General features: G+C 38.5%; 1 protein-coding gene across 2 annotated transcripts in view; it reads left to right on the top strand.

Annotated features, from left to right (window-relative positions):
• RASGRP1 (RAS guanyl releasing protein 1) overlaps positions 1–16,441 on the top strand; it is a 42,595-nt gene extending 26,154 nt beyond the window's left edge. For both annotated transcript variants that reach the window (XM_056344961.1, XM_056344962.1), the window contains exons 7-17: positions 992–1,165; positions 1,872–1,988; positions 3,647–3,922; positions 6,151–6,231; positions 6,843–6,947; positions 7,983–8,092; positions 8,740–8,884; positions 9,614–9,650; positions 10,187–10,333; positions 11,501–11,874; positions 13,227–16,441. In XM_056344961.1, the coding sequence (XP_056200936.1) occupies positions 992–1,165; positions 1,872–1,988; positions 3,647–3,922; positions 6,151–6,231; positions 6,843–6,947; positions 7,983–8,092; positions 8,740–8,884; positions 9,614–9,650; positions 10,187–10,333; positions 11,501–11,874; positions 13,227–13,361 (1,701 nt within the window). In that variant the 3' untranslated portion in view covers positions 13,362–16,441. The remainder of the gene's footprint in view (positions 1–991; positions 1,166–1,871; positions 1,989–3,646; positions 3,923–6,150; positions 6,232–6,842; positions 6,948–7,982; positions 8,093–8,739; positions 8,885–9,613; positions 9,651–10,186; positions 10,334–11,500; positions 11,875–13,226) is intronic.
• The last annotated feature ends 134 nt before the right edge of the window (positions 16,442–16,575 follow it).

Below are 16,575 nucleotides of genomic sequence, written 5' to 3'. Positions count from 1 at the left end.
TTTTAAAGTTTCAGTAGTTACTACGTGGATTGGAAAAGGTTGAAAAGTGGAGAGAAAATTAGAGAGGGAGAGCAAGAAACAAACAGCAGCTCACAATTTATAACTTTTTCTTAAGTTTCAATGCCATTCAGCATATTCCTGTGGCCTTAAGAAAGGATTAGGTGTCTAATAGAGCAGTGAATGTTTTTGGTAAGATGCTCATAGATGGTCATAGTAAAAATGGGTGTATAAATCCCATGTCACATTTTCTGATGATTCAAATTATTGTGTGTTCTTGTTAATGGATAAATCAGAAGAATGGATAAACATTGCATCAACAAAAACAAATGATTACTTCTTTTTGATCTTAAACAGATTTTTTTAAGCCATTCTTCCCATTATCATGTACAGGTGTCAACTGAACAATTTTAGATTGCTTTGGTTAAATAAGAGAATCTCACAAGCTGTATTAAAAATATTAAGGAATCTGTAGCCCTCGTTCTTGAAGGTCTTGCCTCAGGTATATTAATTTTATTGAACTTGCTTTCTGTATTAGCATAGTATAATTCAGAAGTGTGCCCTAACTATGTAATCCGAACACTGAAATTCCTTATACTTCCTTAAACTATCACTTAGTTAGTAGATTACTTAGTTACTTTAAATTCCATTTAACCTTCCCTGTAGAAGCCTACATTCAATGAATCGATGGAGCCACTGAGGCTGGGAGGAAAGCCCCAGTTCTACTTGTCCTAGGGTTTATAAGAGCCAAGGCTACTGAGATACACATGATGCAAATGATGTGATACAAATTAAAGTAAAAAGATACTTTCAGTTGATCCAATTAGTTAAAGCCTTCTGCTTTGACAAAGGAGAGATTTCAGTCTTACAGATATTTAAGGTGTAAAATATATCTTGTATATTTCATTTAAACAGCAGAGCTGTATCTGCACACAGATCACGAGGTATATAAAACTGTAGATGAGTTTTCATTTACAATTAACTTTTTTTAAAGTTCTCAGATTATCAGAACTACATTGTGAATAGTTGTGTGAAGGAGAATCCAACAATGGAACGATCAATTGCTCTTTGCAATGGTATCTCTCAGTGGGTGCAGCTAATGGTTCTCAGCAGACCAACGCCACAGCTTCGGGCTGAAGTGTTCATCAAGTTTATTCATGTTGCACAGGTCAGTTAAATTTTGACATGTGTTCTGTTTATTTTGTCTTTCTCTGATAGAGCCCCTTAATTGCTATTCCCACGCTACTACTGTAGGGTCAGCTGGGAGTGGTGGCACTGGCCTCCTGGTTCGTACATACAGCATGCATATTTGTGTATGCTCTGGCTTCATACCAAGTATTTAGATACTACTGTGTCATGGCACCATGACTTTCTCCTATCCGTTCTGAAGAAACTGTTTTCACTGAAAAACTAGACTTGCTTTTGAAGCAGCTGGTGAGATTCCAAGCTGTGACCTCATACCTTTCCAAAGCTTGAACCACTGTCCTGCCTTTGGCTCTAATTAAAAGCATTTCTACCAGATAGACCTTACTGGATAGAAGCAGAGCTATGGTCCTGTTGGTATTCTTTGCATGCTAATTCAACTGCAGTCGTAACCAACATAATAGGCAGCATTTCCTAGTTGTGGCAGACTGTAGGAAGGGGGAGAAGGACTGAGGAAGTCCTTTGAAGATTTACTGAATCTGCAGAATTGTTATCTGATATAATAACAGCAGAATAAGTACGTGTTACACCCAGTAAAATCACAATTCATTACCAAAATTAATGAAGTCCAGTGGATAGTGGCACAAAACCTCTAAGACTTTAGAGGAAATACAGAATTTGAACCTTTAAATAATAAATACTGATTTTTTTTTTTTTGTATGCCAACACAGAAGCTCCACCAGCTGCAGAATTTCAATACATTAATGGCAGTGATAGGAGGTCTCTGTCACAGTTCCATTTCCAGACTCAAGGAAACAAGCTCATGTGTTCCTCATGATGTAATTAAGGTTGGTATTTCTCCCCTAAGTTTTACAAGTAAGATAACCTTTAACTTTTTTGTAATTGCCCCCACAAAAAAGAAGCTTACTTCATTGGATAAGATGGAGAGAAAGACGGGATGTGGGGGTGGGGGAGAAAAACTAAGACTTCCGTTTGTTTTGGAGGGGTTTTCTTTGTCATTTCATCTCTACGTCACCAGTAACTCCTACACTTCCAACCCCACCTTTCTTCAAGATTTGTATAGCTTCTCTAAAGTTTCTCTTTAATATTCAGATGTGACAAGCTGCATTTTCATTTACATGCAGTAGTACAGAATAGCATTCAAACATGGTGGCAGAGAATGGGATCCTAGAACATTTGAAAGCAAAGCTGTTGTCATCCATAGCAACACTGACCAACCTGAATTTATGAAATGCTAGCACAGAGCTCTGTACTTTGAGTTTAAAACTGAAAGGACTGGTTTTGTTCATCTGATCTTTCCTTATGACAGATTTTGTCTCGTTCAGTCTTGAACAAACTGAGCCATAATACACACACATTAGAATACAGTGGAACGTTTAGGAATCAGTTAAAATTTCCGATTAAATTCTTGTGAAATACAGATGCTCATATTGCTGAGATTGCGTTTCTTCACAGATTTAGTAGCTGCATACTTTTCAGCAGTGAAATGGCTTCTTAAGAGACTAATATGCTTTGTTGTTTTATCTTATTTGGGACCATAAATATTTCATGTAGGTATCTAATGGACCTGTTTTGATCACAGTGTGATCAGCTTGAATGAACTGTACGTACCTGGAGTATGACCTCCCACTGACAATGGCTGCAGCTTTCATGATCTGCAAAACCAGTTAGCAAGCTTATTTTAGAATAAGCATGGAGTTTTGAAAAATTTTGTCATTATGAAAAGTGAACTGCATATGTGTCAATCATATGAATAACTTTTTGCATCAAGTTTGTGAGGGTTAAAAATCAAGGAGTTAGACAGGAACTTCCACATGAAAACATTGGTCCATTGATCTTGTAACACTGAGTCAACTTTGTACCTGTGTTGTTTTAAACAAGGGAAATACTTATACTGCTAGACTTGAGATTCATGTGGCCTTTACAAGTCCAATATATTGTTTCTTCTTCATTTCTGTGGAACAGAAGTTTTCTTAAAGACACAGATGTGCCACCTTCAACTATAGTAGGAGTTCTGGTCACACTGTGACGGGACTGTAGCACAGTCTAGGGTTTCTCTGCCAGGACTTTCCAGTTCCAGCAATTCCAGCTGGTGACCTGGAAGCCAGATAAGTGCCTTACACATTTTAAGGTGGAGGTGGTTGGTTTTATGAAGGCCAGACAGCTTGTGCTGTGCTTATGCATTAATTGCATGCACAACTCCTTGATTTGAGAGGATGCTATTTCTTGTCATTGACTAAATAGGAATGTAGGAATACCAGCATTGTAGTTTAGACTATAGGTTAACTGTCTAGAATTATGTATTATAGATAGTTAAATTAGGTGAAGTGAATACCTAGATTTCATTTGAAGCCTAAAGTTTTGAAATCCTTTTCAAGAGTCATTGTGAGTAAACTCCTTAACAATAATGTGGGAAGTTGATGTGCTGGATGACCAGAACAAAAGCAGTAACCAATTTTGATTTTTGTTCTCTTTTTATTTTTAGGTGTTTAATGAAATGACAGAACTGCTTTCATCTTACAGAAATTATGATAGTTACCGACGTGCCTATAACGAGTGCAGTAACTTTAAGATCCCAATCCTTGGGGTCCACTTGAAAGACTTGATATCACTTTATGAGGGCATGCCGGACTACTTAGAGGACAAAAAAATTAACATATACAAACTGTACTCTCTGTATAACCACATAAATGAGCTGGTACAACTCCAGGAAATGCCACTTCCCCTGGAGGCTAATATGGACCTTGTTCATTTGCTTACAGTAAGTCCGTTAGATGAGATAAATACCTCCATTTAAAAAATAGTTGTTCAAAAGGTATATGAAATTAAGTAGAGGATTCCATTAATTATAAATACATAATATCGTAAGATTTTTTTTCCTTAAGGAAACATACAATAACAGAAGAAGACAAAAAGTTAGTGATACTGATTTATCTGGCAGCAAGGGTAGAGGTGCCAGTTCAGCAGTATGCTTCCAGTTATTTCTACAAGGGAAGGAAATGTTTATTTCTGCTTCACTATAGTAGTATGCATTCTTTCTGTACTTTCACTAAGGAAGCACTCTGAATCTTCTGCTTAAATAGGCAGAAAGGTACAAAGCTTCCTTAGATGCACCTTGGAGGCAGATTGCTTAAAAAACTTCTTTGTGTTGAACACACAAACTTTCACGTAGAAGTTAGTCCCTCAAGATGTGTAGGGTTAAACATACCATGTTTCTAGCCAAGTTTCTTCTGGTACTGAAAAAACTGTCTTGACACAAACATTAATCAAATATAGTTGTAGTATTACTCTTCCAGTCATATCTAGTTAGTGCCATGTTACTAACTAGATTAATACTACCTAGGACATATGTCACGACAATGATTTTAGCTTCTAGTAAGTTAAAATACTACCTTTTCTTAAAACTGTAAAACTACCTTTTCTCAGTTTTGTTTAGCCTTAACAAGTACCTCATCTTGGAAAAAATAGATAGCCTGCTTCCAGTTTCTGGTTACAAGCCCTGTTTCAGCAAAAAGCTAATAGATAAAAGTGCTTATGTGCTTGAGGTTATTTATTCTGTCTGGGAGCACTCATGTGTGAAATTAAGCACATATTCCAGGGCCTGGAATAGAGATACATGAGGTGGTGAATTTCTTTCTGCTAAACGTTTTAAATGTTTTGTCTCAAATTATTGTAAGTTCCTTTTTTCCCTGTTTTTCAAATAATAATGTTTTATAAAAATGGCTATCACAAATATATATAACTTTGGCTACAATTTCATGCCGTTATATATGACAAGACATAAATTAAAAGAAGTACTTCATTTCAAAGCAGCAGCTTCTAATCTGTTAATATTCCAGGGCACATAAATTTTCCTGTTTATTCCCCAATTTTTCCAACAGTCTTTCTCCTTCTGTTTCCTTTAGTCATTTACTTTTCCAGTAGCAGGCAAATCAGTTTGAAGAGGTATTTGTAATTACATACATAACTCAATAATTCATGGAAGTATCATAACATTTGCACTTTTTTTTGAGTGTCAGAAGCTCCTTTAAAATTTTGCCAAGAATCTAACATTATTCACTATTAAGACTACAACAGTAATTCTTGCAGTTGTTCACAAGAAAATTGATGCGTATCTGCAATTTGAGTAAATTTTTCATTGAATAAAATAGCGTATTTTGGTTTTCTAGTTTATATGCATATGACTGCAGCAATCTTGACTCTCTAACAAGTTTATATTTTCTTTGGACTTGCAATAGATTGAGGCTTATAACACATTTAAGCCTGGCTTTTCTATTCATTTGCATGTCTAGTGTGAATATTTTCATATAAATATTCAAGAAGTTTCATGTTATCAGTCTTCAATCTTAGCTTGAAATTTCTTTCCAGTGATTAAAATATTTGCTGTACTATTTTCATGGACACATGCAAAAGCAAAGGTATAAATCTGATTGTTTTTTCAAATTCCTTTATTTACCCAGGCGTAAAGTTTCTTGCTTTACATAACTGCTGTTGGCAGCTAAATGTTCTCAATAAATACCTGCAAGTCCATCTTCTATCCTCATCATATAGTTCTTAGTTCATCATGGTCACAGCTGGATAGGATAAATATGACATGTTTAAACAAGAATTTTCTGAGAATTTGAGTTGTTGGACAGTTTCATTGGAGTGGTTTTATGCTTAGTTGCACGATAGACTTTTTTTAATATTATGGGAGTAACAGTTTTTTTCAGGTTACTTATTAATTGACTGCTAATTATCCCTACAGTCACTTGCTGTGCTAATGACTGTAGCTGTGTAATGTTACAGATTTTCAGATAATGGCAATAACAGTCTGGAATTTAGAAATGTACCTCTTTCAAATCACTGAATCCCTATGCAGCTCCAGTGCATTTTTATAGCTGCAACCTAAATTGAAAATTAATCCATGAAAAAATACTAATGCACACCAGAAGCAAGTTTATCAAACAGGCTGTTTCAAGATTAAACTAAAGTTGTGTTTGTTTTCAGCTCTCCCTTGATCTTTACTACACTGAAGATGAAATTTATGAGCTTTCATATGCACGAGAGCCACGAAGTCACCGAGCTGCTGTAAGGGCCTTTACAGATTCTTAACAAAAGGATTTTTTTAGTAACGTAACTTTTATCCCTTGCATTCATTGTATTTTATTTTATGCTTAATTGAAAACATTTACCTTTATACACTGAGCAAAATCTGTTGAAGCATACATTGGTTGATGATGAAGCCTAAGCTGGAATATATAGGAGAGTCGACACCATATCAGGTTTTATAATATGAACACAAGCAAAGTTATTTGTGTAGAGACAGGACATCAGGCTCAATCTTGACAATTGATACTGATTCTTTTAAAAGAATAATTCTTATGTGATTCAAATGATGAAACCCATGAGTATTACATTATAGTTTTTGCTCCTGTTTTACAAATATGGAAAAGACAGTGAATTTACAGGGCTGTCAGTGAACGGTGGCAATTTAAGGAACAACCACTGTTTTGGACAGTTCAGGGAAGAACTTCCCTGAAGTATCATGTAATTATCAGAAGTATGATGTTGGGTCCAACCGGCCCGTTTCTGCAGTCCTGTATCACGTAGCCCATTGTCACAAATGAAAGAAATGTAATACTGAAAATCTCCGTGTGGTACTAATTTATTAAAATAAAGTTCCATTCAATTTATTCTAGCCTTTGACACCTTCCAGACCACCGGTAGTTGCAGACTGGGCCTCAGGAGTTGCCCCAAAACCTGATCCAAAAACCATTAGCAAACATGTTCAGAGGATGGTAGATGTAAGTATGGTTAAGCCCATTTACTTTGTGCATCAGTCTCTTAGTCTCTAGGTGTGAGAAGATAAAAAGAAAGGGAAAGACACTGAACACGTTCAAAGCTGTGCTGAGTTTATAAGCACTTCTGTCCTCACAAATATACTTCTGCCTAGCTGTAAATAGCAGCAGCAGCCCGTGAGGTGTGGAAGGAAGTGCCGTAAATGGCTATGGAGGCAGTGGGGAGTGTGAACGCTGGGCGGTATGCTTCCAGAGTCATTCTTCCAAGGAGCCAGGCAGCCCGTTTCTACCAGCGCCTCCAACATCATGGTATTGGTGGAGTCTGAAGGTGGACCTCTCAGCAGCTTTGTTACTAGCAGCCATTGCTTTTTCTCTCTCTTTTGGGTCATCCACTTTACTTGAAATCGCCAAGTAATCAGTTGATTGGTTCCAGAACTGACAGAGAGAGAGATAAAGAGTTTGTCTTTGCATCTCTGCTTCATCTCTTTTCCTTCTAAACACTTCTATTATTGCTAGGTATCATTTGATACATGCTGTTTTGGAATATATTTCTAAATTTGGCCTAGATGTGCTCCTTGCCTTAGGGCCAGAGACAAAGAGTAATGTCATTCCACAACTGGAAACAGGTGTCTACATGACAATTCTGTCACATAACTACTTTTCACATAACATTGACCTGATGAAACAAGCCAGGCAGCTACACTGATTTAGCTACCGAGGTAATCACTGAGAGCACTAATTGAGAGCATTAGTACAAGTTGTATATGTATGCCCAGACATGATGGTCTTAAAACGAAACTAAAAAAGAGCTGTCATTGTGTAGTGAAGTATTTAGTCCAGTCTATGTTGACTTATCCGCGCTTTGCCACAAATCGAGAAATCATAATGCTTCTTTGGTCTCAAGCAAAAGAAGCAGTTAGACTGTTGTGTAATAGATACTGGGAGAAAGTGAGAGGGGAAATCCATAAATATTGTGGAGAATTTTTAAGTGATAATTCAGCCCATCCTCACTGTAAACTACTCTACTATTACCTTGAACAGTCTGTCTTCAAAAATTATGACCATGATCAGGATGGATACATTTCCCAGGAAGAATTTGAAAAGATAGCTGCCAGTTTTCCATTCTCATTTTGTGTAATGGCTAAGGACTGGTGAGTACCTAATTCTGCTTATCAACTTCATAGCATCTGTTTGGGAGGGGGTCTGGGTTTTTTGTGTTTAGATTTTATTTCTATCATGAGGGTGGTAAAATCATCTTTTTCACCCACAAATAGAAGTGAAAACATAACAGACAAAAGCATCTTCTAAATTTGTTGTGAATGACGTCTTCATGAGCTTATATCATTGGTAACCAGGCTGATGTAGGAGGAAGAACAGATAAAAGAAAAATATTTTTTCAAATTATATTCAGTATATACTACTAAAGAACTTCCCTACGATGAACTTGTCCTTCAAAAATAGAAAATTGGCAATTGTGTACTGTAGTCAAATTAAGAACATTTTTTCTTAACCTATTAAAAGTATGGAAAAATACAGTAGTGGTTATTCAGAGGTGTTATGTGAAGTAGTTTTGAAGTTGCATCACATAGGTAGATACTTCATTTATCCTTACAGGCTGCATTTTAAATGTTTAGATAAGCTTCTGTAGACTTTGGGAGCAGTTGACAAGATTACTGAGATCGCTGTAGTTTTTGGCCTATGAAACTATTGCCGTTATAAACTGGAAGAAAGATATATTTAATTCTTAGGCTTTTAAGAAAATGTGTGCCTCACAAACAACTTTCTTGTTTATTTTCAGGGAAGGTCTGATTAGCAGGGATGAAATAACAGCTTACTTTATGAGGGCTAGCTCAATCTATTCCAAATTAGGACTTGGCTTTGCTCACAACTTCCAAGAGACCACTTACTTAAGGCCTACTTTCTGCGACAACTGTGCTGGATTTGTAAGCTTACTTTTTAGTAGATTATGTTAATGTTGTTTTTAATAACACTGGGTTTTATCTCATAATCACCATGTGTCATATACAGAAATGGATCTATATACAACAGCAGTGAAGCTATACAGAACATCAGGCTTCTGCCTGTGTAGCTATTTAAGGTAGCCTTTACACCCCTCTGGGAAGTACTATTACCTGTTTAAACATGGCTCCTTTCTTGTGGTGTTTGGCTGTGTCACCAAACACAATCTCACAGGAAAGACTTCCAAATCCAGAGCCTTCCACTCTGTGAGGCTGTTAGAACTCATGTTCTGGTACAGACATAAGATGCCCCCTGCCTGTGTTATCGAAAGATTTAGTAAAACTGACTGTCCTACCAGTCCCCAGTTTACCTGAGATCAAACAAGGATGCTGAGATGGAGTTCTCAGTCTACTCCAGCTCCATAGCTGCTCTGGGGGCTGTCAGATCTGGTGATGTATTATTCATTGGAGACTGCTCTAAGGTATTTTGTTTGTGATTGAAGGTCACACACAAAATGTTCTGTTTACCGTATGCTAAAGAGGTAAATAGTTCATATTTTGACCTTTCAATTAAAAGGGTAGAAAACCAAGATGTTCTTCAGGTTCTCAGATCTTAGAAATGAGTGGAGCTGTTAATGGATTTTTATATCTGGAGGCATCACATGTACAGGGAAATGTATTAATATATAGTCTTTCTGTTTGTTTGAATTTCAGCTATGGGGAGTCATTAAACAAGGATACAGATGCAAAGGTACCGTTAATTTTACTCTGTAATTGATGGTGAATGACAAAAAACCCCTGATCGTCCTAAGATCCATTGCTGTGTCTATGGACCTAATTAATCTGACCTGTCAGGGAGGAGAAGACTGATGCCAGAATAGTGTGACAGGTAGATGGTCCAGAAGAAATGCAATGAAGGAACTCGTAACTGACAGCTGTAACCCTCTGCAAAACGTCACTGAATTCAGAGTGTTTGGGAACAGACCCTTCTAGTCCAGTGGGTGCAAACACCAACACTGTGAAAACTGTGCAGCACATTCACAACATGTATGTTAACAGAATTTTCTTGCTTGTACAGGTGTCTTTCTCTGTAACTCCTACCATCAGAACACTGTTGCCATGTTGCTATTTTGCATTTTCACAATGAAAAGGATTTTTAGACCTATATAGCAAAGGGATGTTGTTGGTCTGTTTACCAGATGTATGTTGTTATAGGTGCAGTGTTAGAGCTGATTTGAGATGCTATAACAGAGCCACTGAATCATGTAAACTTTGTTTTGTTTACAGACTGCGGAATGAACTGTCACAAGCAATGCAAAGATCTGGTTGTGATAGAGTGCAAGAGAAGACCCAAAACTTCAGTTGCAGACAGCAGCCCAACATCTGCTCTTGCTTCCAGCCTCTGCCCAGTAGGAGTCAAAGAGCAATTCCATGGTGAGAAAAGATTACATTATTTAGATCTTTTGATCTTGTTAATCTTTCATTTGCTCCTTTTTCTTCTAAAGCCGAGTTGTACAGCATTGTTTTAGGTTTTGTTAGTTAACTGCAGTGTTTTATCCACAAATAAACTAGAACCAGGTGTAAGTGAGCCTGTACCAAGTAACACTGTTCCGGTTCTAGTTTGAATAAGTAAGGACGCCCTTTCTGGGAGGACTCGGCACAGTACACAATGTACGGTGTACAAATTCCTCAAAACCTGTCTAAATCTGCCAGACTGTCTTGAGAACTAGTTGCCATGAACTGAACAGTTGACAGGTTCCATTAACTTTCTCAAAGACTCACAGGCTGGTCAGGATTGGAAGGGACCTCTGGACATCATCTAGTCCAAGCCCCTGCTAAAGCGGGGTCACCTACAGCAGGTTGACAGAGTCATGTCCAGGAGGGTTTTGAATGTCCCCAGAGTAGGAGACCCCACAGCCTCTCTGGGCAGCCTGTCCCAGCGCTCTGTCACCCTCAAAGTAAAGAAGTTTTTCCTCACATCCCTGTGTGGCAGAAGTTCCTGTATGACAGTTTGTGCCCGTTGCCCCTTGTCCTGTCACTGGGCACCACCGAAAAGAGCCTGGCCCCATCCTCTTGACGCCTGCCCATAAGATATTTGTAGCCATCGATAAGATCCCCTCTCAGTCTTCTCCAGGCTGTACAGGCCCAGCTCTCCCAGCCTTCCCTCATCAGGGAGATGCTCCAGTCCCCTCAGCATCTTTGTAGCCTCTGCTGGACCCTCCCCAGCAGTTCCCTGTCCCTCTTGGGACCCTCCCAGCACTGGGCCCAGCACTCCAGATGTGGCCTCCCCAGGGCAGAGCAGAGGGGCAGGATCACCTCCCTCGACCTGCTGGCCACGCTGCCCCTAATGCCCCCCAGGGTCCCACTGGCCACCTTGGCCACCAGGCCACACTGACTGCCGGCTCGTGGGCAACTTGCTGCCCACCAGAACTCCCAGGTCCTTCTCCACAGAGCTGCCCCCCAGCAGGTCCCCCCCAGCCCGTACTGATGTGTGGGGTTGTTCCTCCCCAGGTGCAGGACCCTGCACTTGCCTCCACTTGCCTCCTGTTTCTCCTTTCCTGGGATAAGATCTTGAGTCAATTTACTGCATATATTCTCCAGGACAAGAGGAAGGACTGTTCACGTTTCCTAATGGAGAATTAGTGGAACACAGTGAAGACAGCAAGGACCGAACCATTATGCTCATGGGTTCCTCAGCTCAGAAAATCTCAGTGAGACTGAAACCAGCTGTGGTTCATAAAGGTACACAGACTGATTCTGCCACGCCGGCTGGTGATGCATCTCGTAGGCAGACAGAGAAGAAAGAACACAGGATGCCAGAAAATCCTTATCTCCAGGCAGCTGCACCACCCCTACGTCCAAGCCCAATTCTAGGCCGCAAAAAGGCGTATGTTAAATGGGAAAACAAGGACTCCGGCCAGAAAACGAAGGAGGAGCATCACAGCTGTAAACCCTCATATCAGGAACTTGAGCAGGTATATACGTGGTGACACAACTTCTGTTTGACACAACAGTACCATGAAGTGGTTGTAGGGTATGGAGGAGTGGCTGGGTGGGAAGGTGTCACCTTACTCCTGTATCATTAATTGCCAGAACAATCCATGAGTGACATCATAAATTCTTAGCCACTTTAACTCCAGCAATGCTTTGCTTTAAGTAGAAATTTTAATACTAGTGTAGGGCACAAATTTTGAAGCCCTTGTTATGATCTTAGGACAGGATGTTACTCCATAAAACAAGCAACATAGGAAGAAATTCAGGACTCTTCAGGTGGCTTCTGTTCCCCCAAGTGACAGAACACACAGAGTGGGGAGCTCTGCTTTTGTTCAACTGACAGTCCCTTTTTCTTTTCTGGATAACTTTAAGTCACCAAGAAGTTTTGTTTTGTGAACAGACATGACACCTCTTGCTAGATTTCACCTGCATCAGCCCCACTGTGGCTCACCTTACTCTGTGAATGTTTTGACAATAAGCTATTCATAAGACAGTGTCACCCCAGATTTGGCCCACATTCGGGTTTGTAGAAACACCACCTTTTGAGACAGATTAAAGAGACAATCATAGTATCAACAATGCAACTGATGGGTAGATCCAGATGTGATTATGAGGAGCAAAGGCAAACTTACTTTCATACTTAATTACTGTCACTATTCTGAGACAGAACATGGAAACAGTCCAACAACAAGGCCACAGCCTGATCTTTGAATGATCAGTATAACTTTCAAAGTATCCTTTGCTGCTGATAGTTAATGAAAGATGGTTGGCTTATTAAGACAGAGATTAAGACAATTAGCAAGAATCTTCAGTGTAGACCACTTTCAGTCAACACAATGCATTCGATGTAGACAAGGGTGTGAAGCATGGATGTACTAGTAAGAACTGGTTCTTTAAAATGTCCCATTCATCTGAGTCCCACAGTTTACCTTGCTTCCTCAGCAGATCCTGACCTCAATTACTGAACAGCAGCTGATGTTGTAAGTTAATGTCTCAGATTATTGGACAACAAATTTTGCATTAGTAGAGCAGTAAAGTGTGAGCTGTGTTCTTGTTTCCCCTAGACTGCTGCTGTTACGAGAGGAACAGTGGAGGGTGGATAAAGGCAGGTTGTGGACAGGGTGTCAGACGCCAGCTGCTGGGGAGTATACACAAAGGACAGACCAGTGACTACGGAAACATTCAAGCAAGTTACTGGTTCTGTTCTGATAAGAGCTACACCAACTTAACGTTTATGCCAGTCAACCTAAACATACAATCAGACAGTCCTGAAGCAAATTCAAAATATAATACCATTCTCTTTTTTTTGCATGTGTGGTTTGGTTTTGTTTAGGAAAGAAATATTCTAAAGGCAGACAATGAAGGTTTAAAGATCCAGCTGGAACAGGCACATAAAACAATTGAGTCTCTCACGATCCAGAGAAGAAACCATGTAGTCAATAACCTACAATACAGAGACTGCTCCTAGCAGACAAGAGAGGAAATCTCCTATGGAAGAACGTAAGACTGAAGGCGGAGCTGTGGTAAGGCACATTTATCAAGTGAACGAGAGAGAGTCTGAAGGATGTTAAACAGAAATACTCTTTACTCAACACATTTCCAGATTAAACATACACTCCCAAATGTATAAATCCATTCCTTTGACTTTTAAAGGTCATTTAGCATTATCTGTGCAATGAAAATGCTATCTTCTGGGATTGCTTTTAAAAGGAGTGACATTGTTGCTTAAGTTTCTGTTAATGATGAAGACCATGTGGATTCCCCAGTGACTTGTCTGGCAGCAGCACACCTTACTCTACAAGTGTTCTTAGAAAGTAGGTATTCGTAAGACACTGTCGTCTCAGATTTTCCCCAAATTCAGGTTTGTAGAAACAAATGTTCAAAAAATCAGAGTATTTAAGTAAAACTGTAGAAATATTCCATTAAGAGGAACGGTTCTTTATTGTGGCTGAAACCAATTAAAATTATGAAGGGAACTGTCATCTTTCCAAAGTTTAGCAAGAATATTAAAATAAGTGGTTAAGCTAATGATACTTGATTCTTAGACTTTAAGATAAACTGACAATTTTTTTAAACCTCTTTCAGAGCTTTAGAAATCCTGCTGCTCAAACACTTACCTTTGTTGAGGTAAAACAGATGAAACTAGAGAGAGTTTACATTGAATACTGCTCCTGTTTTTGTGTTCCACGCCACAGCTTGGAACACTTAGCCCTACTTATTTGGCTTAAGGGATAACTTGTTGTCCACATACCGTAGATACAGGACAAGGCTGATTATTTTTCTGTCATGTCAGAGTGGATGGCGTTGTTGAGTAGAACCTCAAGGGCCATGTGATGAGGGAATCTGTACAGTAATCCCAGTGTCACAGTTACTGTATTCCAGAGCTCCTAACTTATGATTCTAACTACTAGGGTTTCTCCATGGGTTTGTCTTCTATATTTCACATGCACTTTAGGTAAAGAGTCAAGATGAGTGTGCTCTTATGTGTGTAAATTTTGTATAGTAAAAGGTCCTAGGCAGGTAACTTAATTCTCTTAAAGCTACAAAGTGTACATATTGTAAAAGACGACAAAACAATCTTTCAAGTTCCTGGTAAATCTGCTCATCAGAATAGCCAACTTTGTCTTGGAATGCAAATGCAATTTTAGTCTGTACACTGACAGCTGCATAAAACTTGCTTGCATTTCTCAGAGGGATTCATCATCACACATTTAAACATCAGAACCTTATGACTTTGATATGTTTATCTACAAAGTCCATTCAATGCTTTTCAAAACTTGTAAGTTCCAAGTCCGTTATAGGCTGAAATTTAGTCAACCCATTACAATAGCATGCGTGCTTTGTTGAAAGTGGTATAAGTGTATGTTCCATCTGCAATTTACAGTCATTATCAAGTATATGAATGCTTTATTTATAAAAAAAGTCCATTTGAAGCTAATTTTAAGTGATTCTAAATTCTTGGTTTGAATTTTGTTTGTGCTTGCATCCCCATGTATAAGTAAAAACAAATGGAGGGAAACTGTAGTAATAATAGATTTTGTTACCTTACTGTAAATAACTGAAACGCATAGGACAAAAACCAGCAGCTGTGAAGATTGTGCAGCTTTTTTTCCTCATACACTAAACCTGAATTACTAACAATTAACATGGAATTGCACTTTGATCAATGAAGCAGTCAGAATGGCTTTCAGGTCATGACTGCAAACCTGCTTTGCCCATTTTCTGCAAGCTTCTCGATTTTGTCCTCTACTCAAGGAACTACAGCAAGGCATATTCCTAATAGGCATTTAGCAAGTAAGTCTGTTTCTGCAACAATTGGAATAAACAAGATAAAAGTTGAATGTTTTATGTACTTCGAAAATACCCCAAAAAGAGCAGCGAAGACTTACGAATCTTGTGCAGCCAAGATAACTGTTTGCTTGTGGTCTAAACTCTGGATTCTGACAGAATTTGTGTGTATGCATACACTTTGTGCTGGGGGGTGGAGATCATGAACAAAAGCTGTTACTTAAGAAAATTCCCTAACATCAACAGCTGGCCTATAGGCTACTGTGTTACTAGGTTGAGTACTTAATACTCAAAATTGAGTTACAATCAAAGATTTGTACAGCCTTAACTGCTAACTTAACATTTCTCTGTGTTTTCTTCTTGCTCCTACAATCTGAATGCCTTAGAAGGGATCTGTTTGCAGGAATGCCTTACAGAATAAGTATGTGGTGCTTGACATAAGCTGAAAACTTCCTTCTTCGAAGTCAGTTGGTACCTGGAGAATCTCTGAGCTCTCAAAGTACCTTCAGGTTCTCTGTTTGCCCAAAGCTCCTTACAGTTGGGGTTTTGTTTGCTTGTTTATGATGGGAGCCCCTTCTTTCTTTGGGGACTTCCTTTTTGCTACATGAGAGACTAATAGCAGAAACTGACTACAGGGATACTGACAGAGCTACTGAACAAAAATTATATCTGTATTAATCTCCCAAGCTGCTTCATGCTAGGAAAAAAAATACAATTAAAGTACTAAGTGCTGTTTAAAAGTAATGTTAGCAAACACTGATACTGAAATTTTATCGTCATGGCTAATTTAAATGAAAAGCACTCACCTGTATTCCTTCTCCAGGCTCAGCTGTGTTTCATGTACATACAGGAAGGAAGAAAAACCAAGTGCCTACCCCCTACCAAGTACAGTTTATTTTCAAGTGTGAATTCTGATAATTAGATATTTAATTCTTTTTAATTTCTAAATTTAAGATAAAAATAGATGGAGTCATAATCACAATTAACAATCACAATTAATTAAGGCAGGGCTACTGTTCATATTCAGATTAAACACAACTACCTTTAAACAGCTTATATGTTTTTGGAAATACATTTTTGTTACAGTAGCAATCTGTTATTTTGTTGTAACTGATCTCTGTGGCAACTTGAAAAATTTTTGGTCTGATGCTTTTTGAGAAGATTGAAAAAGTGTACAGATTGTAAAGATTTTATATAAATTGTAAGATTACTGTTAACTATTTATAATAGAAAAAAAATAAAATCACAGTTCATGCCTCAGAGTTTGTATCTCAAAGAAATCTAAACCACCTGTATTCATCTTCCTTGACTCAGTCATATGAGACACTGCTGCAGAATTAACCTAGTTACCCGAGTCCCCAGTCTAGCTCCACCTTCTGAAATCCTTGGAACAT

This window comes from Falco biarmicus, chromosome 7 (genome assembly GCF_023638135.1).
Source record: "Falco biarmicus isolate bFalBia1 chromosome 7, bFalBia1.pri, whole genome shotgun sequence".
Classification (NCBI taxonomy): domain Eukaryota; kingdom Metazoa; phylum Chordata; class Aves; order Falconiformes; family Falconidae; genus Falco; species Falco biarmicus.
The sequence above is the reverse complement of the archived record's forward strand: the minus strand, read 5'-3'. Positions and strand labels throughout refer to the sequence as shown.